This window comes from Oryx dammah, unplaced genomic scaffold, assembly GCF_014754425.2.
Source record: "Oryx dammah isolate SB20612 unplaced genomic scaffold, SCBI_Odam_1.1 HiC_scaffold_19, whole genome shotgun sequence".
Classification (NCBI taxonomy): Eukaryota; Metazoa; Chordata; class Mammalia; order Artiodactyla; family Bovidae; genus Oryx; species Oryx dammah.
In genome coordinates, this window is record NW_024070203.1 from 73,818,388 (window position 1) to 73,844,462 (window position 26,075).

Genomic DNA, 26,075 nt, shown 5'->3' on the forward strand with positions numbered 1-26,075 from the left:
GTAATACTGAAGAAACAATAGTTTTTATTTATGTAGTTGTACATTTTTTAAACTAAGGGCAATACAGTATCCGACACGGTTATGTGCATAAAAATTTTGTTTTAAAAAACTGAATGTACACACGGACTGTAAGAAACAGAAGGAAATTGGTCCACATTTTACAGTTAGCAGAGAATCCTGAATGGCACTGGCCAGGCCACGTTTTCTTTTATACAAATGGGGGAAGTAAAATGAGCCTTACTTGGCATCAGAAGTCAATCCAGTTATATTTAATAACTGAGAAGTTCTTTTTTGATGATCCATTAACTATGTAGCTTAGGATCATTATCTCTAAATTCTTGTGGTTTTAGTAGCTTTATTCAGTGGCATAATAAGGAACACTTTTCTTCACCATGTCTTCAATAAAGTGACTTAAACTAGTCACTTTACATATTGAAAATGAGGAGAGAGTCTGGAGTCTTTCCTTCTTTGTCGTTCCTTTGTAGGACTCTTGGCCTTTGGGATGTTTTTCACATTCAAAGGCACTGTGCTTTATTATACATGTGTGTATATATATATATGTGTGTGTATATATATATATATATATATATAAACAAACTTCCTTCAGAAGACTGAACCACATTATTTTCAGCCCTGCTGACACAATAAATATTAAAAACTAAAGCAACAGTGGTGAAACTCATTGTACTACTTAAAACTTAATATGATGTATTAGATGTGTAAATTAACCAAAAGTTATTTTACAAAATGAGACATTGGTTTTTATGTCTAAATGCTATTTCTGAATAAGTGAAATAGTAATTAGATTAAGAACTGATTTTCATCAGTGTGTCTGAAAAACAACTGTATGCACATGATGGAATTGATAAAATATTAAATGAGAACAAACTAGATATGATTAGGACATTGAAAACCTAATTGTGAACTTATTTTTAATAGTTATTGGAAGAATGAAAGTATTTAACATAATGCACAATGTCTTAAGTCTTCCTAAATCAAGATTTTGGTTAAAATGCTTTTAGGAATATTAAAAGCAGAGTGAGGTTTTTTTTTTTTTTTTTTTTTTTAAAGTAAAGCATAAAATGGTTCTAAATGTAAAATAAAGTCATATAAAAATAAAGTTCTCTTTTGGTCTTGTTTAGTGTTTAAATCTAATGGACTTGAAAACAAATTTAGGAAGCGAAGACCAAGAATGAACTTTACTGAAGGTTTTCAAAATTTTGCTACTTCCCGCACCCCCCCCCCCCCCCCCCCCCCCCCCCCCCCCAAATTATCTGAGTATCAGGACTGTTCCCTATAAATGGCTTCCTGGGGAATACTTGAGAGGCTTTTTAAATAGTGCAATTTCACTATTTAGTACTTGTCCCTAAAGATAAATTTATCTCTTAAAGATAATATTTTTGTCTATTTAGAGGTAATCAACCAATGTTTAGGTCTAAAACTGAGATCTTCCCTTGAGGCAGTAGTTCTTACACTTCTGAAGGTGTGATTGTCCCTTGTTAATGCAAATTCCTAAGCTTTGCTTATCCTCTCAATCACATTTCAGCTTAAGAAATTGTTATTCTTAACAGCATCCCAGATGACTCTGAAACGCTGTCCAGAGCACTCCTTCTGTTCGTCAATATAAAGCCCCCTGTTGGTAAATTCCCCAGAGCCAAACTTTTCCTTCTTATTCCTTCTTATGGAAAAGTACTTTTAAATCTACTCTTGGATTAGGTTCTTCCTCTTGTGCCTGGGTAAAAAGATTTACACTATTTACATTAACCTAAAGATAGGCATGAACATAGAAATTAATTCTTCCCCTAAACATCATTTGATTAATACAGAAATGACTGGATTGTTTGCAAACATGGAAGCTCTCTTTTATTGAGTATTTACCGTGTGCTAGGCAGCTTATCAAATGTGTTCTTTTATATCATTTTATTCTATGGCACTATTATCATCCTCACAGAGAGGAAATTTGGCACAGATTAAAATAATTTGCTCAAGGTTACAGAACTGGCTAAGTGCTGAAGTCGGATGTCTCCAGCCCTTCTGGAGACTGCATTCCCAAACATCAGGTACACTAGTTTTTGGAATGTATGATTATAATTAAGTGAGTTGGTCATGGTCATTAAAGGTCCTGAGCACCCAGTTCCAATATGTAGGTGTGTATATATGGAGAGGGGTTCCCTCAAACTACCAAGCAATGTGCTGACACCATGTGAAAGTGAAAGTTGCTCAGGCATGTCCGACTCTGCGACCCCATGGACTGACCATAGTCTGTGGAATTCTCCAGGTCAGAATTCTGGAGTGGGTAGCCTTTCCCTTCTCCAGGGTATCCTATAATTCAACTCAATTCTGACACTGTCTACCTAGAGATAGCATCACATTTCAAGGCAAAAACCCAGCCTCCACTGCAGAAACCAGTTGCAAGCCAGAGTTGTTACCTGTACTTCTGAACAGCTATAAATCAGGGGTTCCTATGACCACCTCCTTGGGTTTGATGAATCTGTTGAAGTGACTCACAGAACTCAAAAAACATTGTACTTACTAGATAACATGAAAGGATATAACTCAGGAACAGCTGGGTGGAAGATAAACACTGGGCAAAGCCTGAGAAAGGGTGTGGAGCTTCCATGCCCTGTCTCTGCAACTTTGTGTGTTCACCAACCCTGAAGCTGTCTGAATCCAGTCTTCACGGGTTTTTATGGAGGCCTCGTTACACAGGGATAATTGATTAAGTCACTGACCACGGGTGATTTATTCAACCTCTAGCCCATAGGGCCTTCCTTATAGCTCAGTCAGTAAAGAATCTGCCTGCAATGCAGGAGACCCGGGTTTGATTTCTGGATTGGGAAGATTTCCTGGAGGGAGGAGGAAATGGCAGTCCACTCCAGTATTCTTGCCTGGAGAATTCCATGGACAGAGGAGTCTGGTGGGCTACAATCCATGGGGTTTGCAAGAGCTGGACATGACTTAGCGACTAAACCAACAGCCAACAGCCAATCCACAGGGAGTTAAGGGAAAGTTGCTCGGTGCCCCTGGCAACCAGAACCTATCCTAACGATTGGTCCAAAAAGTCACCATTTTATTATTATTTAGGAATTTCTGAGGATTTGGGGAGCTCCGTGCCAGAAATGGATAAAAGACCAAATATATATTGCTTATTATAAATCACAATGCCATAGTCATAGAATAATGAAATAGTCTATACCTTGTCTTATGTTTGTATATCATTTTATTATAGACATCATAATATATACTAAATTTTAAAAGAATTTAAGACATCATTCAAGTTGGAGAAATGAGGGTCTATGCGTCTTACTGGTACACTGTAAGCCAATAGTAGTATGAAATTACACACTTTCTGTACCAGAGGCTAAGCTGCCTTCAGTCATACCACACAAATCTCTCTAAGTAGAATGGAGGCTATTCCAATTACTATGTTTGCACAACTAATTATCTTCAAGGTTAGTGGTATAAAACAATCATTCATTATGCTCATGGACTCTGTATTAGGAATCGTGCAGGACAGAATCGTGATGGCTTCTCTCTGATGTCCAGGGTTTCAAGTGGAAGGAAGACTTGATGGCTGCTAGCTGGAGTCCTCTAATGGTTTGTTCATTCACACATCAAGAAGTTGATAGTACCTATTGATTGGGTGCCTCAGTTCCTTCCTATGGCTTCTCTATGTCATCTTTCTTTGTAGGCTAGTTTTTGGATTCCTGTAGAATGGTACCTAAGTTCTAAGGCAAACTTTCCAAAAGGTAGAAAAAAACAGGCAAAAGCTGTTCATATTGTTCTTTATGTACTAGACTTAAAAACCATGTATTTTCTTTGTTAAAAGTCAGTCATTCCAATGGAACATAATTAAAACTCCAGAAATAAACCCATGCATATACAGTCAACTAATATCTGACAAGGGTGGAAAGAATACTGAAGGGAGAAAAAGTCTCTTCAATAAATGGTGCTGGGAAAATTGGATATTCACATGTAAAAGAATGAAACTAGAATATTACACCACTCACAAAAATTAACTCAAAATGGGTTAAATACTTAAATGTGAGATCTGAAACCATCAAACTCCTAGAATAAATCATAGGAAAAAAGCTCCTTGATATGGATCTTGGCAATGATTTTTCAGATATGACACCTAAAGCACAAGCAAAAAAAAAAAAAGTGGGACTACATCAAACTAAAAAGTTTCTGCATAGCCAAAGAAGTGATCAACAAAATGAAAAGATAACCCATAGAATGTGAAAATATCTGCAAGCCATATATCTAATAAGGGGTTATTACCCAAAGTAAGTAAACTCAAATAGCAAAAAAGCCAACAGACCAATTTTTAGTTGGGCAAAGGACCTGAATAGACAATTTTCCAAAGAAGATATAGAAGTGGCCAAAGGTACATGAAAATGCTCAACATCACTAATCCTTAGGGAAATGCAAGGCAAAGCCACAGGGATATCAACTCACACCTGTTAAAATAGCATCAAAAAGCTCAGTCATGTTCAAATATTTGCAACTCCATGTACTGTAACCTGTGAGGCTCCTCTGTCCATGGGATTCTCCAGGCAAGAATACTGGTGTGGGTAGCCATTCCCTTCTCCAGGGGATCTTTCCAACCCAGGGACCAAACCTGGGTCTCCTGAATTGCAAGCAGCTTCTTTACTGTCTGAGCCACCAGGGAAGCCCACCAAAAAGACAGGAGATAACAAATGTTGGCAAGGATGTGGAGAAAAGAGAACCTTTGTTTGCTGTTGGTGAGACTGTAAATTGATACAACTACTACAGAAAACAGTATGGAGATTCCTCAAAAACTTAAAAACAGATCTACCATATGATCCAGCAATTCTTCTGAAACCAAGCAGGACCCTGCAGGGCCTTCTAAAGGACAGAACTGTGCCTTGACTCTTTAGTCTCCTAGGCCTTCCCTGCGTTTCAAAGAGCAGCTTTAATAAGAGAAGCAAGAAAATGCAGAAACAAAGGAAAGCAGGCAAATAATAATAATTTGGCTATTAAAGTTGAGGACCTTTAATTGTTCTCAAGGGCTGTAGTTAATATCCTGAGCCATGTGTTAAGTTGCTTCATTAGTGTCTGACTCTTTGCGACCCCATGGACTGTAACCTGCCAGGCTGCTTTTTCCATGAGATCCTCCAGGTAAGGGTGGGTTGCCATGCCCTGCTCCAGGGGATCTTCCTTAACCCAGGGATCGAAACCATGTCTCTTATTTCTTCTGCACTGGCAGGTAGGCTCTTTACCGCTAGTGCACCTGGGAAGCCCCAAACCATGTAGTTATTCTGCAGACATTAAAATATCAACCAGGTGGAGGAAGTTAACCACATGCTGATCAACAGCACTAGACCCCAGGCTGGCTGGATCCAGAAAACTTGACAACTGAAAATACCACCAGGCCTACTAGCTTCTGCATCCCTCCAAAAGAGCAAGGGTATGTTGGCTCTACTGTGGAGACCCCCATGCCCATCCTCAACTCTGGCCTTTGTAATTATTCCACCAGCTGGGAAGGCTGATGCAACAAAGACAAGATAAATGAGTATGAATGATTAACTTGAATGATCCTTCCACTTCCTTCCCTTTCTGAATCCCATCTTACATAGGTTAGCCACTCCATCTCTTTCCCCTTAATGTGTGTTTTCAATTAATTTAACAAACCATGTGATTCAAGCAACTCAGTTGAGCCTTTCTGTTCTATGACCTCTAGGATAGTCTGATGAGTAGTGTACTTGAAAGCTACCATTGTAATTTTCTGCCCCAGTAGGTTCTTTACATGTAATATATTAGTAAATCCATGCAACAGTCTTATGCGGAAGGAACTGAGGATACTGAGTCTCAGAGAGGCTAAGTAACTTGTCCAAGGCAGCACAGCTAATAAATGGGCTCCAGAATCCACATTCTTTTTCACTAGACTCATTCACTTCTGCATGTTCAATACACATAAAATACTTGATAAACAGGAGACATACCGTCTGATGACTTAAATGGTAGAACCTTTGCTCTTAGTTTATTTTCTACATGCCTGTGATAAAATTTCTAGCTTCTTTAAGACTAAGTTTCCTCACAGAACTTATTTAACTATTATTTAAAGTTAACCCGTGGGAATTTTTTTACTCAGCATGTGGCCCCTAGTAGTTGTCTAAGTAAGAATGGATATTGCTCATCCCCCACTCTAGGGCAGGACTGAGAATAAACCTTCATCATTTTCAAAGCTCAGTTATCTACCCTGTCTGAACCACATTTCCCTCAGCTAATCACGAAGCAGGTACCTGTTGTCAAGGCCTGACAAGGGTTACCTCAACATTTCAGCTTCAAACGACTTAAGCAAGTCTCTTTTGCCTCAGTTCTGGTTTTTGGACCCCACTATTTTTTCTTTCTGTGGGCAGTTACCTGTAGACAGTTCCCCTGAGAAACAGGCCCATGGGCACCCCAGCATCTGTCCCTCTGTCCGCTCCTCGACTCTGCGCCTGGAAAAGAGCGTTTTGCGGGGAGCCCGGGCGCCTTCTACTTCGGGCTGGGTAACCTCAGTCGTTCACCCAAAGCCCGAGCTCCTGGTGGGCCGGCCGAGGGAGGGGGCGTCGCTGTGCAGGGCGCAGCGGCGTCCCGGGACCCTGCGGCCCGGCTCACAGCGCGCGCGGCGCCTGGCAAGTGTCAGTACAGGCTTAGTTTGGTGATCCAGGTCCACCAGGGCCTTCAGACGCCCTCCTCCGTTCTCTCCCTCCTCCGCACGCCCCCCGCCTCGTCCCGCACTCTTTCCCCCGACCTCTGCTCCTCGGGAGCTTCAGAGAAAACCTGGGCAGCCTTCTCTCCTCTCTCGCGGTGTCACGGGGACGTCCCCTTTTCCCACCCAGAGCGTGGCTTCCCTCTGCCACCGCTCCACACTCGAAGAGCTCTCTCTCTCCTCTTTAGCTTCTACAGTGTGTGGTCCGACCGCCATCCCGCAGCCTCTCAGGACGGGCCGAGTTCAGCTCAGTTCAGTTTAGTCGCTCAGTCGTGTCCGACTCTTTGCGACCCCATAGACTGCAGCACGCCAGGCTTCCCTGTCCTTCACCAACTCCTGGAGCTTGCTCAATCTCATGTCCATCGAGTCGGTGATGCCATCCAACCCTCTCATCCTCTGTGGTCCCCATCTTCTCCTGCCTTCAATCTTTCCCAGCATCAGGGTCTTTTCCAGTGAGTCAGTTCTTCACATCAGGTGGGGAAAGTATTGGAGTTTCAGCATCAGCATAAGTCCTTTCAATGAATATTCAGGACTGATTTCCTTTAGGATGAACTGGTTTGATCTCCTTGCAGTCCAAGGAACTCTCGAGTCTCCTCCAACACCACAGTTCAAAAGCATCAATTCTTCAGCTCTCAGCTTTCTTGATAGTCCAACTCTCACAGCCATATGTGACTACTGGAAAAACCATAGCTTTGACTAGACGGGCAGAGTAATGTCTCTGCTTTTTAATATGCTGTCTAGGTTGGTCATAATTTTTCTTCCAAGGAGCAAGCGTCTTTTAATTTAGGCCGAGTTGGCTCGACATATACCGTGTTCCTGATGCACTGCGAGGACTAGCTGGACAGTTTCGATCGTAAGAGGTCCGGGGACCTCCCGCACTGAGAGGCTTGAAGACGGCGACGCGAGAGGGGCCAAAGGCAGAGGGCCGGGAGGGGAGGCGGGGCCGGCTGGAGAGGCGGGACCTAGTGGAGGAGGCGGGGCTCGAGGTGCAGTGGGCGGGGTTTGGCAGGCTCAAGGAGAGACCTTCACTGAGAAGGTGGAAGGCGGTGCCCGCGCAGTGGCGCTGGGCGAAGTTTGCCCAGACTCGGTTACTCCGGCAGCGGCGGGAGGTGGGGCCGGCGCAGAGGAGTGGGGCGGGGCAGTCGGAGTGGGCGCGTCCCAGTGTGAGTGGGGAGGCGGGGCCAGGCCCGAGTCGGGCTTGGTCCTCAATGGGCAGGCGAGAAAGCGGCGATCGGCGTGGGCCGAGGAGCGGGGCGGGACCCGCCGGAGTAGGAGCGGTCCCTGCGCCAGGGGGCGGGGCCTACTCAGAGCACCCGCCGGCCACCTGGTTCTGTCCCAGTTGGAGTGGCCCGAGGCGCTCGGTTCCCTCTGCTCCGGTAGCTCTGGCGGAGTCTGCGCGATGGGAGACCCGGAAAGGCCGGAAGCGGCCAGGCCCCAGCCAGAGGAGGTAAACAGCGCTGTCGCTTCCTCTCCCGCCCCGCAGTCACGCCGGGCCTCTGGTTGCGGGCTGCGGCGGGGACCTGCAAGGTGCAGGATCTCTGTAGTAGATTTTACTCGTTGCCTCCTGAGACCCGGGGTAGGCCTGGCCTCGAGCGCTCGCTGCAGCCTGGTTTCGTCTTTTCGAGCGCTCTGAAGGCCATCCCCTCGGAGGGGTGAGGAGGGAGCCGGGTTTCTGCTCCACTGCTCTGTTCCGGGGCGACCCGAGGGCAGTGCTCTGAGACTTCACATCCGGGCAAGGCGCGCCCTCTTCCATCCTTCCCTGTTCTGGACCCCTGGCAGGGGAGGTTGAGGCTAGGGCCGAGGACTAGTGGCTGTACTGGAGAAATGCATTCCATCTCTGGGATGGTTAATAGGACTTGGAAGGAAGCGTGTAGAAACTAACACAAGTGGATGGGGTTAGCTGATCAGTAGAAAGGCTTCGGGAAATCCTAACAATGGCAACGATCAGGTTAGGAGACCAGTTTCACTCAGACCCCGCTAAACGAGCTGTGAATCTTTGGGGTTACCACTTTCTTCATTTCTACAGTGGAAATGATACTTCCTTCACAAAGAATTAAGTGCTTTATGCAAAGTGCCACGGAAGTTGTGGGTGCTTAATAAAACCTACCTTAACCGTGTTAATCTTCTTGGCTTCTATATTAGTGAGAGTGTTAGTCGCTCAGTCGTGTCTGCCTCTTTGCGACCCTATGGACTGTCTGTAGCCCACCAGGCTCCTCTGTCCGTGGGATTCTCCAGACAAGAACACTGGAGTGGGTAGCCATTCCCTTCTCCAAGGGATCTTCCTGACCCAGGGATGGAACCTGGGTCTCCTACATTGTGGGCAGATTCTTTACCGTCAGAGCCTCTAGGGAAGCCCTTCTATATTAGTAGAGGTACATAACAACAGTCAACACACTGGGATTCATTAGTCTATAGAGCTGTAGGGTAGTTAAAATTGTTGTGCTATAATTTTCTTAGCCTGTTATTTTGTAAATACTTCTAAACCTATTGCTGTGTGTGGTATCTTTGATTATTTTTAATAGTTTCAGCTCACAGAGATTCAGCTCTCAGATTCACAGAGATTCTTACATTTCTTCAGAAAGTTGTAGATTCCAGATGTGGGATTTTACTTTATTTTGACTCTGTAAACATTTAGTAACTAACAAATTGTAAATAGCCCTCAAACTTTCTCTTCCTCTTTTGAAACAAACATTGTCCTGCTCTAATGGGACAATTCAGATATTTTTGTTTGTGGTGGTAGCTCCAACAGTTCAGACTTAAGACCTGGAAGTTAATTTTTATTTGTTACCCCTATCTTGGTACAGACCCACAAAGACAGAGGCAGAACTTTAGATCTAGAATGGAGTTCAGTGAGCACCTGTTTCACAGTTTTTAACTTGAGATGCAAGGATGCCTTAAGTACTTTATTTCTACAGATATATTGGTGCAGCTTGGGCCACCTGCATCAGAATCATCTGGAAAATGTTGTGAGAAATGTAAATATCTGGGTCTACGCCCCAGATATAGTGAATCAAAGTCTCTTGGGGTGGGTTTGGGACTGCATTTTTAACAAGCACTTCAGATGATCCTGGTACACAGTTTTGTTTTGGGTATGTCAAGCAGCGTGTGAAACTACTCCTACCAGGGGTCAAACGTGTGTCCCCTGCAGTGGAAGCACAGTCTTAACCACTGGGTCATGGGACACATATGTTAAGAACACCGTCTTGAAGAGTTTATAGATGAGCTTGAAGGGGGTTTATGAATCTCCTGAAGTTTGTAGGTTTTATATGTGCAGCTGTGAATTTCTAGAGAAAGGGGGTCCAAACTTTTGATAGTTTCCCCAAATTAACTATCATTAATCTAACTGATAGTCCCTGTTTTCAAAATGATACGCCCAGGACCATACAACTCAAGTTCTCACTCCTGGACCAGCAGTACACCTGTTTTGTCAGATTTGGTGGGAACAGGAAAATGAAAATGAAAACACCTACGAATGGTGTATAACTCTGACAGCATCCAAACATTCTACTTCACCTGAGGAGAAGGGGAGAGGTAAAGGCCAGCAAATGAAAGTAGTGTAATTGGAGGTGGATGGGAGGAAGGGGCTGTGTAGAATGCCAGTCTAGATCAGTGCAGGGTGAATGCTAGCTGGGAAGTCTTAACGCAGATGGCTGCCCTCGCATGTCCTGGCACTTCTTGGGACCAGGTGTCCAGAATCAGGAAGCACCATTCTGAAAAAGACAGTGGAAAGTTACCAAGGAATGCTTATGAGAAACTGTTTCACGTTTTCCTCACTTGAGCATTTGCAAACAGCAGTTACAACAAATTAGTTGTCTACTTTCAGTCTTACCAGCTGTCCATTCCTGTTTTCCACTGCCAAATTAATCCATCAATAAACCTATGCCTCCATGCCACTTCCCTCAAATAAATACTCCCCAAAGGGTCTTAATTCCTGCACCAAACTGCCCAGCTCTTTGGACTGGGCAGCTTTTTCATGTTAACCACTACATCTTAATTCAGGCTGTCATTTCCACCTCTGAAATGGACACTGTCCTTGCTACCAAAACCTAGGATTTTCTCTTTTCTAATTCAGCCTACACATGGATATTCAATTTCTCTTTCTCATGGTACCCTTGTTCATATTAATTCCTACTCAGAAACTTTCCATGACTCTCCATAGGAATGATTTTAAACTGTGCTCCAGAATGAATGTCAGCACCTGGGGCTAGGGGCAAGTGGGAAGAGTTGAAGTCTGAGCCTCCTAGCTCCCCCAGATGTTTGAAAATCTTTGACCCAGAAAATTCCTAATGCCTTAGTCCCATTGATACCCACAAAGTGGATACTTTAGGGAATTCCTCTTCATCTCATCTTGATCCTTTGCTTTAGCAGAGTCAGGTCGCCTCTGCCTTTGCTTTATGGCCGTTTCTGTCGCTTTTAATCCCAGCTGCCTCTTCCTCCACCTGCTCCGTCTCTGTCAGGAGAAATACCTGCATTCCCTGGTCTGTGCTCTCAGCTGTGCTGCTGCTTTGTATCTTCTCCCTGAATAATCACATCCATCCTCTTCGCAACTACTAATAGGATCTTCACTCCCTGAGAGAGGAGTGGAGAGTGTGCTCTACCTACCATAGTGTTATATTTTCAGCTTCCTTCTTGATGTCTTGAAACTGAACTCCTTATCTTCTTTATTGATCAAATTGATTTTTAAAAGCTTTTGTGTTTGTTAACTTCTTACTGTTGTTAATGACTTGGGTTGGTGGGGTGTTTATTCAGATGAAATTTTGTTAAACATGTAATGTGAGAAGCAAGAGTTTTTGTCTGATTTATTCCGTTATTCTCCAGGTGCTGAGCACTTTCTGACATTAGAGAGACCACACGGTTCTTCAGAGCACACTTGGAAAAATTGTGAAGTGTTTTCTGCCTTCTGGTTTTATTTTCTTCCATTGTCACCCACATTTAGAAAGTTTTCCAGTTCTTAAAAATGGCCCATGCCATCATGACTTTTCTCATATTGTTCTTTACTTCTAAAATATGTGTTCTTAGCCCACATCCACAGAGAATGCCCTGAAGAGCCTAGAATTTGGGGATATATGATCCTCTTGACAGTATTTTAAAATGTGTGTGGATTTTTATCATCAGGAAAATAAGCAGTATTATCATCTGTAGCCCAGTTCAAAGGTCTGTGTTCGTTAAAGCCCCTCTCTTCACAAGGCAGGATCTTTCCCAATAGCCTCCTAATTCAGCTTCTTAACAATCTACATATTACCATGATGGAACAGGACGAATATATGTATTCAAATGTGACTTTCATTTGAACATCATTTAAAGATAGTTGTCGTCAGCAGTTTTTGCAGATCCAGATGTTGATCAATTATCAGCATTTTCAAACTCCATTCAGAGCAAGGGTGCTTGGTGCCAAAGGGTTGCTGCTTATGATGTCATTCCCAATTGTCAGTATGGTACACACAGCAAATACAGTGAAAGTAAAGAAGTCTCGCTCTGCATATAGACCTGTACCCCCGGGACAAAAGATGTAACAAAAGGAGAAATGCAAAATCATCTCAAAATGCTGCGTAGTGGTGATGAAAGCAAGTGCAGTCTACAGGAACTCAAGGAAGAACAATGTGGGCCAAGATAAGTTTGAAATATTCATTGACTGCAGATCTCAACCTTTTAAATTGGGATTTGAATAGCTCACTTTTTAAGCCTTTCCAGCAATTTTCTAATTACTTCATGAATTATAGAAGACCACCTTTCTAAGGCCAGAAACATCCCAACAGTTAATAGTAACAAAATAACAATTTAAAAAGTTTGTAACACTTGAGAATATGCAAAGTACTTTTATTTATATTAGCTCCTCTGATCCTTATAACATTCCTTTTAAACAAGTAGGACAAATGTTAGTCTATTTACAGGTGATGATGATCAGATTAAATGACTTGCCTGAAAGCATGAATAATAATATTAAGTGCTTACTGTAAGTGAACACAGTTTTGTACTATAATGTACACTGTGGAGTGAAATATGGTCATTTGGTTTACTTCGTGATCTGATGTAGAGGTTGCAGTGTCCAAAATGCTGATTTGTAATCTCATCTTTACTGTCTTATTATTCACCTGTGAAACACATCCTCCTCAACAACATACTTCATGATCTCATTATACATGGTGACTTTAATCTGGTGAAGGGGAAGGCAAATGCATTCTGAGAACGTTTTACTCTATTTTGAGTTTTACGCTATTTGTACCAGTTAAAAACCACTGCTTTAAGCCTTATCAGTTTGGCTGGTTTTCACCAGCTTCAAATCACTTTGGTTCTTTGAACTTTATTTCTAATGAACTCATTTTTATTTTTCCTTTTTCCTAAAGTCATATTTGACGATGTCCTCCTGTCAGTTCACTAGTTACATCAGCTGTTGTTATTGTTCAGTTGCTCAGTTCTGTCCAACTCTTTGCAACCCCATGGACTGCAGCACGCCAGGCTTCTGTGTCCTTCACCATCTCCAGGAGTTTGCTCAAACCCATGTCTGTTGCGTCGATGATGCCATCTAACCATCTCGTCCTGTCATCCTCTTCTCTTCCTTCCCTCTATCTTTGCCAGCATCAGAGTCTTTTCCAATGAGTCGGCTCTTCGCATCAGGTGGCCAAAGTATTGGCGCTTTAGCATCAGTCCTTCCAATGAATATTCAGGGTGGATTTCCTTTAGGATTGACTGCTTTAGTTACACCAGTACCGTTTGTTTAGCAGGAGACAGTACAATTGGTCCTTGAATAACAGGGGGGTTAGGGGCACTGACTCTTGGCAGTTGAAAATCCTGATATAACTTTTCAGTTGGCATTCTATATCCACTGTTCTGCCATCCACTGATTCAATCAACTGCAGATGGGATAGTATTGTTATTGGGGAAAAAAAATCCACAGATAAGCGGACCTATGTGTTTCAAACCTGTGTTGCACAAGGGTTAATTGTAGTGTATACTGTTTTTAGGGGCTTCCTGGGTGGCTCAGTGGTAAAGAATCCACCTGCCAGTGCAGAGAATGCAGGAGACACAGGTTCAATCCCTGGGTGGGGAAGATCCTCTGGAGAAGAAATGGCACCCCACTCCAATACTCTTGCCTGGAAAATCCCATGGATGGAGGAGACTGGTGGGCAGCAGTCCATGGGGTCAGAAACAGATGGACGCCACTGAGTGAGCATGCATGCACTCTTTTTAACTTTAGTTTATCTCATTGTTTTGAATTCAGGTTTTTAAATGGTTAAGAATCTGCCTGCAGTGCAGGAGACCTGAGCTTGATCCCTGGGTCAGGAAGACCCCCTGGAGAAGGGAACGACTACCCACTCCAGTATTCTTGCCTGGAGAATTCCATGGACAGAGGAGCCTACCGGGATACATACAGAACATGGGGTTGCAAAGAGTCGGACACAGCTGAAGGACTAACACTTTCACGTCACACTGGCCCTAATCTAGCTGCCATCCACACATACAGAGATGTAGTTTAAGGCAAGGCTTTGAATTCCGACCTATCTTAGTTCTAATCGTATGTCTGCCAGTTACCAGTTGTGGAATCCTGGATATGTTATTGACCTACTTCAAGATTTAGTTTTCCCATCTGTAAAATCAGAATACTCTATTTGACTAACTTGTTGTACAGACGAAGCAGAATAAATGTATATAAAGCATCTGTGTGGTATCAGTTCAAAAGCAGCCTCAGTACCAGACCTAGAGGACGTGCTCTTATGTGTCCTCCTGTTATAGAGCCTGGAACTGCAGTGTCTCAGAATCTTACAGCTTTTTTGAGATTGCAAAGTCCTCAGTTCAGTTCAGTCGCACAGTTGTGTCCGACTCTTTGCGACCCCATGGACTGCACCACTCCAGGCCTCCCTGTCCATCACCAACTCCCGGAGTTTACCCAAGCTCATGTCCATTGAGTCAGTGATGCCATCCAACCATCTCATCCTCTGTCGTCCCGTTCTCCTCTTGCCCTCAATCTTTCCCAGCATCAGGGTCTTTTCAAATGAATCAGCTCTTTGCATCAGGTGGCCAAAGTATTGGAGTTTTAGCCTCAACATCTGTCCTTCCAATGAACACTCAGGACTGATCTCCTTTAGGATGAACTGATTGGATCTCCTTGCAGTCCAAGGGACTCTCAAGAGTCTTCTCCAACACCCCAATTCAAAAGCATCAATTTTTCGGTGCTCAGCTTTCTTTATAGTTCAACTCTCACATCCATATGGAAAAACCATGGTCTTGAAAAGACAGACCTTTGTTGGTAAAGTAATGTCTCTGCTTTTTAATATGTTGTCTAGGTTGGTCATAACTTTCCTTCCAAGGAGTAAGCGTCTTTTAATTTCATGGCTGCAATCACCAGCTGCAGTGATTTTGGAGCCCTAAAAAGTAAAGTCAGCCACTGTTTCCCCATCTATTTCCCATGAAGTGATGGGACCAGATGCCATGATCTTAGTTTTATGAATGTTGAGCTTTAAGCCACCTTCTTCACTCTCTTCTTTCACTTTCATCAAGCGGTTCTTTAGTTCTTCTTCACTTTCTACCGTAAGGGTGGTGTCGTCTGCATATCTGAGGTTATTGATACTTCTCCCGGTAATCTTGATTCCAGAAGTTGAGTACAAGTTACAGTTTTGAGCAAAGTCCTCAATGGTGGCACAAATAAACAAAAAACTTGACCACTTCCATTTTAGAAATTTACCTAAATATTTGTGGAATGAATATTGAGTAAATGCCAGACTGTATGCTAAGCTCTAAGGATTCCACAAGTATAAATCTGTTTTTTACTGTTAAGAAGCAGAGTCTAGAGGAAACTTTAGACAGATAATTTAAATTGCAGTGAGCTATATGCTATCTTAGGCGTAGAATCAAGGCCTTTGGTGTGCTGAGGGAAGGGGTTTGTGAGGGTACTCAGAGGAGGCTTGATTTGAATGGTTTTAGATTATTTCACTGATATAGTGTGGCCTTATGTTAAATTTTTAAAAATCTAAAGGTATCCAATAAATCAGAGCACAGGATAAAGAGAGATTAACAGTCCATTCACTTACTTGTGCACGGGTGCTAAGTTGTTTCAGTTGTGTCTGACTGTTTGCAACCCTATGGACTGTAGCCCATAGGGTCCTCTGTCCATGGGATTCTCCAGGCAAGAATACTGGAGTGCATGGCCATGCCCTCCTCCAGGAGATCTTCCTGACCCAGGGGCTGAACCTGCCTCCTGTACCTCCTGCATTGCAGGTGGATTTTTTATTGCTGAGCCACCGGGGAAACTAATGTTTACTTGACACAGTACTCTGGAAATACCACAATATGTAAAAAACTGGTCTCCATTCTTGCTATTAAAATATATATACATATATATATATATATGTATGTATGTATGTATATGGAGAAGGCAATGGCACCCCACTCCAGTAGTCTTGCCTGGAAGGCTGCAGTCCATGGGGTCGCTAAGAGTCAGACACTACTGAGAGACTTCACTTTCACTTTTCACTTTCACGCATTGGAGAAGGAAATGGCAACCCACTCCAGTGTTCTTGCCTGGAGAATCCCAGGGACAGAGGAGCCTGGTAGGAGGCCATCTATGGGGTTGCACAGAGTCGGACACGACTGAAGGGACTTAGCAGCAGCAGCAGCAGCATGTATGTATATGGCATTTTCCCCCTTTAGAGTCCCCTCCTCTTTCCAAGCAGTATGCATTTAGGTATGTGTTTCTTTATCCCACAAGGCTTTGAGACAGTCCCAGTGAGACCGTATGCTGTACAGAAATGTTAACATGTAAATAGCAAGAACCAATTGGTACATGGGAAGATCAGACAAAGACTGCTAAGTTGTTGGTAAAGAGTTTTCAGATGAGTATGATAATATTTCAGTTAAGATTAGACAAGAAAACTTTAAAATTAAAAAGCAGCTTATAATAGTAGCCTATTCATGCCAGCTGGAGAAGACAATGGCAACCCACTCCAGTACTCTTGCCTGGAAAATCCCATGGATGGAGGAGCCTGGCAGGCTGCAGTCCATGGGGTCGTGAAGAGTCAGACACAACTGAGCGACTTCACTTTCACTCTTCACTTTCATGCATTGGAGAAGGAAATGGCAACCCACTCCAGTGTTCTTGCCTGGAGAATCCCAGGGACGGAGGAGCCTGGTGGGCTGCCGTCTCTGAGGTCGCACAGGGTCGGACACGACTGAAGCGACTTAGCAGCAGCAGCAGCAGCAGCATTCATGCCAGCATTCTGTCTTGGTGAGAGGCACTGAAGGGACATTTTGTCCACAACTTTAGAAATTTGCCCCCCGTGACATTTATGGGTCTAGTTTTTTATACTTATCCTCAAAGTAACAATAATGGCAATAATATTTTGAGTGATTATTATGCACCAGGCTCTGTTTAAAGCCTTTTTATCACCAAAAGTAATCTCTAAGGTAAGTGTTATTTTACTGATGAGGAAAATGAGACTCAGAGAAGTTAAGGAACTTCCTAGAGCCACGCACTTAAGCAAACACCATTGACCAGCTACCAGATCACAAAGCATTTGAGCTGGGGAGACTGGCTCCCAAACTGTGCTGTCTCCCTAACTCTCCCTCACGTGTGTTAGATGTGAATAAAGTGGAATGTCTACATAAAACAGGTGTTTGTACTTTATTGTTCAAAGAGGTTATCTTCAGATCCCAGTGAAAATGGAGCAGAGTCAGATGAAGAGCCGCTCCTGAAAAAGAGTTCTCGTCGGTTTGTCATCTTCCCAATTCAGTACCCTGACATTTGGAAAATGTATAAGCAGGCACAGGCATCCTTCTGGACAGCAGAAGAGGTAAGTAGCATCGCTGTCATCAGCAAACGTTCTCTAGAGTAGTGTTCACATTTTCTATTACAGGACATTAACATTTTTGAACTTACATTGTAAGGTACCCTGGATAAGATCAGTTGTATATGATAATGTTTGAAATTCCTGAGACTGAATACAGCATTCTCCAATGTTTTGTGTTTAGACTTCTACCTATAAACATGTTTTCTTCTGCAAAAATGTCATCTCAGTCTGCCAGATTTTTACCTCTAATATGTTTTCGAACATTGTCCTTTTTTTTTTTTTTGGCATTTTTTATTCTTGATTGAGCTGAATCTTTGTGGCTTCATGCGAGCTTTCTCTAGTTGAGGTGAGCGGGGGCTACTCTTGGCCGCGGCACGCATGCTGCTCGTTGTGGCGGCTTCTCTTGTTGCGGAGCACAAGCTCTAGGTGCGTAGGTGTCAGGAGTTACAGCACGTGGGCTTAGTAGCTGTGCTGCCCTGGCTTAGCTGCCCCGCACCATGTGGACTCTTCCCAGACCTGGGATCAGACCCTTGTCTCCTGCACTGGCAGGCAGCTTCTCATGCACTGTACCACCAGACAAGTCCCATTTTCCATTTTTGAACAGACTTTTGGTTTGCTGTGACCAAATAAGACTAGTTTTTACTTCCAATCCGTGGAATAAACAAATAAATAAATAAATTTGCAGCTATAGCTGATGGTGCTGAAAGAGCTGCCACACAAGGAATTTGCCCAGGCAATGTACTCAACTTCTGAACTGCTGGCCGGAATTCACCATGCTCCTCCCTGTCTGGTTCTGCCCTCAGCCACATCAAACCTGGCACAACTGCCTGAGCAGACAGGACAGCTGTGGAATGTTTTCTCTTAGCGTGGCACTTTCCCCTAGGAAATGAATTGAACACAGCAAATTAGAAAATGCTCGCTGTTTGGTAAGGACAGTTTGTCATGCAAGCAGTTGCTCCATAGTCTGCAAATAATCATTGTCTTCGTATTTGAATGTGATGGATGATACCTGTGTATCACTGTGTTCTCTGGGTGTACATATTTGCCTGTATACTGCATATAGATATAACTATTTGTGTAGATATATTTGGATCTATCCATCTATTGGTATCTATAGATCTGTTTATTTACCTTTTTTTGTTGTTGAGAAATTGATTCTTTATATACACTGTTAAGAATGCAGGTGCTGGAGCCAGCTGAGGTACAAATCCTGGGTCTACCATGTACTAGCTGTCCACTGGGGAAGTTGCTCTGGGAAGCCGCTCTGTATCCTCGTCAGTAAACTGGGCTAATAGTACCTAGTTCATTGGGTGGTGGTGTGGATTCATTAGCTGTGTAGAATGTTAGTGGGCATGTAGTGAGAACCAAATAAATGCAAGCTACTAGTTTATACAGAATGGAGGGGATTTATACTAGATGTCAGAAGGCACCAATTTTTGAAGCTTCTGTTACACTAATTTTATCCACCCACCCATTTTTGTTACTTTATATTTGTTAACATTATTAACATCTTTGTTATATTGTAGTTAGCATGTAGAGCAAAAAAAACCCCAAACAAACCAAAAACCCAGTATTTTCATATCGAGCCATAGTGGTAGGCACACCTGACTGTCCCTAACTGTGATTTTTAGAAAGCTTTTTGTTAAATGTCATTAAGAGAACAAATAGGTTACACAGGTGGTTTTTTCATTCATCATTTTAAAAAGGTACTTGTGATACTTGTGGAATTACATTTCATCAAGAAATTTCTTGGATCTTTTAAGAAGTGTACTATGTGTTGCACCATGACTTAAAAATACTACTTTTGAAAATATTAAAATATATAGGTTGGTACATATTTTATGCTTCCCAGGTGGCTCAGTGGTAAAGAATCCAACTGTCAATGCAGGAAATGTGGATTTGATTCCTGGGTTGGGAAGATCCCTTGGAGGAGAAAATGACAACCCACTCCAGTATTCTTGCCCAGAAAATCCCATGGACAGAGGAGCCTGGTGGGCTACAGTCCACGGGGTTGCAGAGAGTCAGACACGACTGAGCGACTTAGCACAAACGCATACATGGATATTTTTTACAGACAGCTGATAGGAAGATTCAAATACATAATTAATGGGGAAGTCAAACACATTTTTAGTTCCATATATTATTCATTTAAACAAATTATGTAAGTTACAGTTTATTTTTAGATTTCATTGTTTTACCAGTGATTTACCTTTTTTCTTAAATATGACGGATCACTCAAGACTTGATTCAAAAGACAAAGTTCTGGTGTTTTTTTTTTTTTTAAAGCTATTTAGGCAGTTTTGTCGGAGAAGGCAATGGCACCCCATTCCAGTACTGTTGCCTGGAAAATCCCATGGATGGAGGAGCCTGGTAGGCTGCAGTCCATGGGGTCGCTAAGAGTCGGACACGACTCAGCGACTTCACTTTCACTTTCACTTTCCTGCATTGGAGAAGGAAATGGCAACCCACTCCCGTGTTCTTGCCTGGAGGAGAATCCCAGGGACGGCGGTGCCTGGTGGGCTGCCGTCTATGGGGTTGCACAGAGTTGGACACGACTGAAGCGACTTAGCACCAGCAGCAGCAGCGGCAGGCAGTTCTGTTACCAATAGTTTGCAATCAATCTTTAGACTGTAAAATTGAGAATTTATTCAAATGAATAAAGCTGGGCAAAAAAATTTACCTTTTAGGAATGGAAAATAATGTAGATAAGTTTAATATTTAAGAGTGAGCATATTGTAATATTAAAACTTAGTGTCAGGAGTATAATACACAAAAACCGGGAAGATGTCAGTTTAACCTGAGTGAACTCTTAACATTATAGAATAGGACCTGATTTTAGCTTGCATTTTTAAAAGATGTGTGCAAATATTTCCTCTCTGCTCCATTGTATCCCCAACATTTAGCACAGTGCCTGTCATGTAGTTGGTGTTCAGTAAACATTTAAAACATAAAGCAATGGGAAAAGGATTTTGGAAAAGAACACAAATGATTGAAGAGATGAAACTTCAGTCTTTTTTGGAATAGTCAAAGAGATTAGGGCTTTTTAGAATAAATAAATAAAGAGCAAAAGACAGTTCAGTTCAGTTCAGTCGCTCAGTCGTGTCAGACTCTTTGTGACCCCATGAACCATAGCACGTCAGGCCTCCCTGTCCATCACCAACTCCCGGAGTCCACCCAAACTCATGTCCATTGAATTGGTGATGCCATCCAACCATCTCATCCTCTGTTGTCCCCTTCTCCTCCTGCCCCCAATCCCTCCCAGCATCAGAGTCTTTTCCAATGAGTGAGCTCTTCATATCAGGTAGCCAAAGTATTGGAGTTTCAGCTTCAACATCAGTCCTTCCAATGAACACCCAGGACTGATCTCCTTTAGGATGGACTGGTTGGATCTCCTTGCAGTCCAAGGGACTCTTAAGAGTCTTCTCCAACACCACAGTTCAAAAGCATCAATTCTTCTGTGCTCAGCTTTCTTTATAGTTCAACTCTCACATCCATACATGACTACCAGAAAAACCATAGCCTTGACTAGATGGACCTCTGTTGACAAAACACATTTCAAATGTTTGTGAGATTATTATGAAACATTTGTAAGAGATCTTCCAGGGACAAAATCTACAAGGTACATTTAGAGACAATTTTAAAATTGTAGATTCTACCAAACTCTAGAGTACATTACTGTTAATTCCAAGGGCTAGTTCCAATAAACATTTTCCAAAATATTTCTATTCCCAGAGAAAGCTGTACCTATAAATTGTTTTAAAACCCAGATTATTACCTGTCTGACATTACTTCTGGGTATAAAAGTAGATTAACTACCAGTAAAGTAGCAGGTACAACTGCTTAACATGTGTCTAGTTATCTAACACATTGGTAAATATTGTAAAAAATGTTAAAGCCCTGGCTGCTGAAAATCATTAGTATATTCACCTCAGTTCCTTCTTGACCAGTTTCTAGTCTCTCTTTCCATTTTGCCCCTTCCTTCATTGCTTCTAGATTGCAGTTTTTCTCCCAACTTTATTGCTATAATTGACATATAACATTGTATAGTTATAAAGTATACAACATATTGCTTTACTACACTTATGTATTGCAAAATGATTACCACCATAGTGTTAGTTAACCCCTGTATCCCATCACATAGTTACTATTTCTTTTTTGTGGTGAGAATAGATTAGGTTAATGTTTTGAAAGGACATCCTGGCCAGCTTCTCAATTAGCTAAAAGATAGAATTCTTCATAATGTTTTGATTTTGTTGTGTTCCTTTGTAATTGTCTTAGTTTGAGCTGATGTGATGTAATAATATCATAAAGTAGATGGCTTGCCAACAGCAGAAATTTATTTTTTTCTTACAGTTCTGGAGGCTGGAGATTCTAAGATCAAGGTGCCTAGAGTTTTGATATCTGATGAGGGCTTGTTGCCTGGTTCATGTCTTCTTACTAGGTCCACACATGGCAGAAGGGGCAAAGGAGTTCTCTGAGGTCTCTTATATCAGGGCACTAATCACATTCATGAGGGTGATCTAATCACTTCCCAGGGTTTCCTGGTGGTTTAGCAGTAAAGAATCTGTTTGCCAGTGCAGGAGATGTGGGTTCGATCCCTGGGTCAGGAAGATCCCCTGGAGAAGGAAATGGCAACCCACTCCAATATTCTTGCCTGGAAAATACCATGAACAGAGGAGCTTGGTGGGCTACAGTCCATGGGGTCACAAAGAACTGGACATGACTTAGTGACTACACAGCAACAACAAGTCACTTCCGAAAGGCTCCACCCTCCAGATATCATCACATTGAGGATTAAGTTTCATACGGGTTTTGAGTGGGCACAAATAGTCGATAGCAAGAGTGATAACTTTTTTCATTTTTCACATTTTGCTGCAAAGATGTCCCACTTAACGTTGGGATAGAAGTCAGTTTTCTGTACTTTGAGAAGAATTTAAGTTAAATTTTTTGAAAATCTTTTTATTTCAGGTTGATTTATCAAAGGATCTTCCTCACTGGAACAAGCTTAAATCGGAAGAGAAGTATTTTATCTCTCATATCTTAGCCTTTTTTGCAGCCAGTGATGGAATTGTGAATGAAAATTTGGTGAGATTTTGGTTTCTACTTTTGTTCTCATTCAGCAGTTAAATGACAGTGATGGCAGTAAGATAATCAGACTGAACCTGAAAAGTGTCTAAGAAATGAACTAGATGAAGCTTAACTCTTGAAAAATTTTTTCTGATGAAATGTCAAAGGCAAGTTTTCATTTGTATTTGACCCCACCCCCCACAAATATCATGAAACCAAGCATACTGTACCAATAAAGACTGCTTACAAGGCATAAGCATGAGTTTATGTTTAGTCTTAGATAGTAATCCTAATAAAGAATCTGCACCTTAATAACCTTTCCAGAGCTCTTTAATAGAACACTGGGTCTGGCTCCCACTGTATTATGATTGGTTATAAGGCATGCTTTCTTACCAAAAAGAATGGGAAGATGCAAACTTTCGTTATCAACTGGTAGGGGCTTCAGTAGATCTACTTAAGGTCAATTCTACAAAGCAAAATAATTGTTTTTGGTAGATGTTCTAAAATTTATTTGGCTTTATAGGTAGTATTTCCAACTTACAGGTCAATTTATTTAATTGCTTAAGAATACAGTATGCAACTAATTGTGGAGGGTTGATGGATTAAACAGTACCACTTAGAATAATTCATAAGGTCTTTCTGACCTGTTTGTGGCATCACAGGTGATTCTTATGTCATAATTCTAATGTTCAGGTTCTGATTTGCAGTGTTTAATGAGAGCCCATAGAATCGGATATATTTATTTCCCTTGTTTTTTTAGGTGGAGCGCTTTAGTCAGGAAGTACAGGTTCCAGAGGCTCGCTGTTTCTATGGCTTTCAAATTCTCATCGAGAATGTTCACTCAGAGATGTACAGTTTGCTAATAGACACTTACATCAGAGATCCCAAGAAAAGGTATTACTGCTGAGATTTCATTTACAAAGCTCTATCTATCACTTGGTTATTCAAGTTGATATTAGGAAACTAAATATAGGGAAAAATTATTCAAATACGGAAGTTTAGGAATACACTATTTTCTATTACCCAGTAATGTGTTGGGTTAAAAAAAAAACTTGCATAGGACCAATTAATCTAAGGAAATTATAACTTAAAAAACTGTTCATCAGCACATTTTGTTTAGAAATTAAATATTCTAATTTAGTCAGTTTTGTATCAGACCAGATTCAAACCACTAATTTGAGTTTTATTTTGACTTCTATAGTTTATGGATTTGCCAAAATACAGAGAAACTCCAGATTCTATGCATACCATAAATTGCATGGAATCAAATATAGTATGATTAAAAACAAGTGAATTGGGAATTTCCTGGTCCAGTGGTTAAGACTTGGAACTTTCATTGCCATGGGCTCAGGTTTTGATCCCTGGTTGGGGAACTAAGATCCTACAAGTCTCGTAGTGCAGCCAAAAATGAAAACAAACAAAAAAACCCAAGTGAATAACTTTGCCATTAATTCTTCTGTTTTCACAGAGAATTTTTATTTAATGCAATTGAAACAATGCCATATGTTAAGAAAAAAGCAGATTGGGCCTTGCGATGGATAGCAGATAGAAAATCTACTTTTGGTATGTAATTTTAATTTATATTTGATCAAATTTGCTTAGGTTATACAATACTATTTTACATGGTATAATATCACTATTCCTAAGAATTAATTGGAAGCTGGTGAAAAAATAATCTAAATCTGTTGTATATTCTGTTTATTAAAAGTTGAAAGATTAAAAGGTCAGTACATAATTTCAGGTAAAGATGAATATCTGGGACAACCCAGAGGGATAGGGTGGGGAGGGAGGTGGGAGGGACACATGTATACCTGTGGCCAGTTCATGTGGATGTATGGCAAAAACCATCACAATATTGTAAAGTAATTATTCTCCAATTAAAATAAATTAATTAAAAAAATAAGAATCAAAGAATCAGTCACATAGACTTGGACAAGAATATTAGAGCAAGACTATATGCTTTGAGTAATGTTTATTTTTTTCCCTAAAATAAAGCAAGTCAGAGTCCTAATATTTTTTAGGGAACAAATATATAGATTAGTGCACTCAATTAAGGCAAGACCAGTTTGCAATAACAGGCTTATTTTTCAAATAAGTTAAATGCAGACACCCTGTAGGATGAATTGAGATCCAATAACATTTTTTTAAGGAAAGAATTAACATTGTCTCATATACAGTAGTTGCTCAATAAATATTTATTACATTTAATTAAAATATTCAGGTATTTAATATAAGTAGCCCTAAGTACCTTTCTTATCCTTATCTATTTCACAATTGATTGTCTTTATTTTCTGGTTTTATTCATTATGTGCAGAAGGAGATCTCAAAATTTTCACTTTGTACTCCTTTGCACTCTTAAAAATTATTGAGGGCTCCAAAGTGCTTTTATTTATATGGTTGTATCTATGGCAGAGAAGGCAATGGCACCCCACTCCGGTACTCTTGCCTGGAAAATCCCATGGATGGAGGAGCCTGGTAGCCTGCAGATATTTACATATTAGAAATTAAAACCAAGAAACTTTCAAAATATTTACTAATTAATGGATATTAAATTAACAGTAACAATCCATTATATTTTAAAATAAATAATGTATATTTATGCAAAGAAACACTGTATTTAAAAAAAAATCAGTGAGAATAACCTACTTTTTTATTTTTGCAAATCTTTTTAATGTCTGCTTTATAGGAGGATGGCTGGATTATATCTGCTTCTGCATTCAATTTGTTGCAGACTATTGTTTTGGTTGAAGTATATGAAGAAAATCTAGCCTTCTTCAGATATGTAGTTACAAAAGGGAGGAGTATTTTACCAGGTTTTTCAGATTGTTGTGATATGTCATGTAGCCTTTGGAAAAACATCACTCTATATTAATGAGAGAATGATAGTAATAATGATAAATAATGCCTTAGTATCACTATGAAAATTGTTTTCACCTCATAGACCTCCTGGTCTGTGGATCTCCAGGGATTCCTGGCTAACACATTGAGAACCAGTGATTCAGTGTAAGATGTGGACAAGTACATAGTATATCAGGGAAGAAACACATATGTGGCATTGCCTTCAGTTCATTTTGATAATGAGAAAAGCAGTGGTTTTCAATGTGCATAAAAATCATGGAGAATTTTGGAAAAATTCTGCAGATTCCTGGTTCTCACCAGAGAGTGATCTGCATTTTATACCCAGCTAATTATCTCATGTGAAGAGCTGACTCATTGGAAAAGACTCTGATGCTGGGAGGGATTGGGGGTAGGAGGAGAAGGGGACAACAGAGGATGAGATGGTTGAATGGCATCACCGACTCGATGGACGTGAGTTTGAGTAAGCTCTGGGAGTTGGTGATGGACAGGGAGGCCTGGCGTGCTGCAATCCTTGGGGTTGCAAAGAATTGGACACGACTGAGCAACTGAACTGAACTGAATTATTTCAAAATTGATTGAGAGGCACATGGTGAGAAACTGGCTTTAGAGAAAAACAAAGGGAAACATAAGTGTTCAATATGTAGTGAAGA

General features: G+C 41.3%; 1 protein-coding gene across 4 annotated transcripts in view; it reads left to right on the top strand.

Annotated features, from left to right (window-relative positions):
- The first annotated feature begins 7,744 nt into the window (after positions 1-7,744).
- Positions 7,745-26,075, top strand: part of RRM2B (ribonucleotide reductase regulatory TP53 inducible subunit M2B) — a 36,812-nt gene continuing 18,481 nt past the window's right edge. Inside the window, exons 1-5 of one of the 4 annotated variants that reach the window (XM_040261979.1) lie at positions 7,745-8,165; positions 17,347-17,502; positions 22,468-22,584; positions 23,327-23,460; positions 24,035-24,129. In XM_040261979.1, coding sequence (XP_040117913.1) covers positions 8,118-8,165; positions 17,347-17,502; positions 22,468-22,584; positions 23,327-23,460; positions 24,035-24,129 — 550 coding nt within the window. In that variant the 5' untranslated portion in view covers positions 7,745-8,117. The remainder of the gene's footprint in view (positions 8,166-17,346; positions 17,503-22,467; positions 22,585-23,326; positions 23,461-24,034; positions 24,130-26,075) is intronic. The other 3 variants (XM_040261978.1, XM_040261977.1, XM_040261976.1) reach the window with 3 other exon arrangements.